Source organism: Coffea arabica, chromosome 7e, assembly GCF_036785885.1.
Source record: "Coffea arabica cultivar ET-39 chromosome 7e, Coffea Arabica ET-39 HiFi, whole genome shotgun sequence".
Taxonomy (NCBI): domain Eukaryota; kingdom Viridiplantae; phylum Streptophyta; class Magnoliopsida; order Gentianales; family Rubiaceae; genus Coffea; species Coffea arabica.
The window spans coordinates 46,529,200-46,531,645 of record NC_092323.1 but is presented as its reverse complement, the minus strand read 5'-3'; the positions used below and the strand labels follow the sequence as shown (position 1 = coordinate 46,531,645).

General features: G+C 38.6%; 1 protein-coding gene across 1 annotated transcript; it reads right to left on the bottom strand.

The window, feature by feature from the left end:
- Nucleotides 1-511: 511 nt before the first annotated feature.
- Nucleotides 512-2,231, bottom strand: LOC113700920 (F-box/LRR-repeat protein At3g59190-like). Its single transcript, XM_027221348.1, has 3 exons — nt 1,158-2,231; nt 870-1,028; nt 512-787 (listed from the first exon to the last, which is right to left on the bottom strand). Exons 1-3 carry the CDS (start codon nt 2,229-2,231, stop codon nt 512-514), a joined length of 1,509 nt encoding a protein of 502 aa, XP_027077149.1.
- Between the last annotated feature and the right edge of the window lie 215 nt (nt 2,232-2,446).

Below are 2,446 nucleotides of genomic sequence, written 5' to 3'. Positions count from 1 at the left end.
GGATAAAGTGTTGGTCATGCTTCGGTGCTTGCTGTGAGGTTTCTCTGGCAATTCAAATGGTTCATGACTTTTAGACCATGGAAATGGCCTAAAAGGAGACAGAGGACAATAACATACATAACTTCAAGAAATTCTTGAGCCATTTCAAGTCATAAACAGTTCTGCATCACCATATATGCTCAAATTACAAGCGATTAAACACGGAGTAAAAATCAACCTCAACATAACAAAATCACAAACAAAATCTAGTCATTAACAAGCTCCCGATTTCCATGTCCCGATCCAAAAGCAAGATATGAAAATTGCACATTGCCATTGTTATGTAACTTCCCTAGCTATTACCAGTATCCAGAACTGCTTTCAACCTGCGTTTTGTCACTATTACTAGCAACTATTCTGGAGTTGGATTATGTTATTTCCTTGGAACAGCATCAAGTACTCCCCATTGGCTGATCACAATTTATTCAAACATTTTCCTGAAGCTTCACCAGCAGACCTCCAAACATTTTTTTTAAGTGAACACAATCTGGCAGTCGTTGCATCTCTTCAATGACAATATTTTCCTGCGATCTCGAAAGCCTCCAAGAACACCAACAGTCATCTTTTTTAAAGCTTTCACATTCTGCAAAATATAGTCAATGAGCTTGAATTCATATTCCTTTCCATTGAATTCTCTGATTTTTACTTCCCTAAGATGTTTCGGCAAGCATAATGGAACAGGCTTTGCAGAAAGAAACTCAAATTTCTCGTTTTCAGCACAGGATTCAATCCTGTCATCCCAAAACACCTGCCATTTCGAGAAGAGTTACAGACTGGAACATCTAATCAAATACATTGCTGTGAGAAAAAAAAAGATCATTTGGACTCACTTCATCAAAGACCAGCACTTGAAGATTAGGTGCACTTTCAAGTAACCATGATAACATCTTCCAGCTATGCATGCGCTTACCATAATATTTGCGGACTTCAACCTCAAGATAAGTCAGCTTTTCAAAAGTTGGCAGCAACTTTTGAGAATAAAAGAGTAACTTCATGAAGAAATGAGAAAATTGATTAGACAAATAACCACTTGGAAATTCGAAATTCCAGTTATTCTACAAATCATAACAAAAATAATTTTGAGTTATGCAATAACCAAAGAAAAGAAAAGAAACTACCTCCACCGTGGTATCCAGCAAATAAAGTGATACCACACTTTGTGACCAATTCATAAGCTCAAAGGCAACCTCACAGCGTAATAATTGTTCTTGATCTGATGGGCAAGAAACTGATATTCTGGCTTCGACAAGAGACTTGTGGTTTGGAAGAATGTTTACTTCAACTACATTGCCATCAAAGTTCAAATGTTGAAGCTTTGGGGCATTTATACTTGTTTTACTCTCTCCATCAACCTCGCATTCCAAATTTACAGCATTGGGGATGTCCAGAACAATGTCCCAATCATCATCAGACATACAATGGAGGCTGAGTTTTTGCAGGGAAGGGCTTTTTATCAAAAGGGTCTGAACTTGATCCCCTGGAAATGTATAACAGTCGAAAGACAGTTCTATGAGCACGGGACAACCCTGAATGAGCCTGGGAGTAGACAGCTCATCTGTCAATACATATTGTGCCAAATGCAGAACCTTAAGATTCGGCAAAGAAACTGTTTCCGGCACATAGAAAACAGTAAAGCGAATTTTCAGCTTCATTTCTACAATTGTTTTGCAACTGAAAATTGCTGGACAGGACAAAATTCCCGGAGGAGACAATGCACCGGAACGATCATGTCCCACAAAAACCTCAAGTTGTTGGACTCCACAGGAAATTGCTGCACATATCAGAGAGTCAATTGCCACCCGAAAAATCTCAAGAAACTCTTTCAGGGAAAGATGGAATTTTCTCAAACAATACGGTTTTCGCTGAAGAATCAAACGATGACAACAATCTACGAATCGAGCAAATCGTTGATAATTGGGACCTCTAATGTCTCGTAAAGAGTGATCAAATTCCAGATGAATATTGGGAAGTGAAGTGAAAAGGTAACGCCATCGAGTGGATAGGATGGAGGTGGCTGCAGCTTTTTTTGTTGGAAGAAAGGAAAGGATATGGCAGAGAAGGTCATTCGGAAGAGCACTTAACCGATCAACATGATCAACTTTAACATGATTTTGGGACTGGACTTTGGCAGTTTTTTCACATCGATTGCACCGAATTCTTGGAGCCAAAAAGGATCTCTGGATACTAGACATTTTTAGCTACATATAATTTGAGCAAAAAGAAAGTGCAAAGATATTCAGGGGTAGCATTCTTTAGTTGTTTTGTACAATCGAAAAATTAGATTCAACATTTATAGGCCCTCTTCACTTAATGATGCAAACCAGAAGTCTCACTCTCGTATTAATGTTTCTAATCCCGCTTTGTCTTCTCAGTTACGGGGAACTGGAGAGCTCACATCACCAAAATT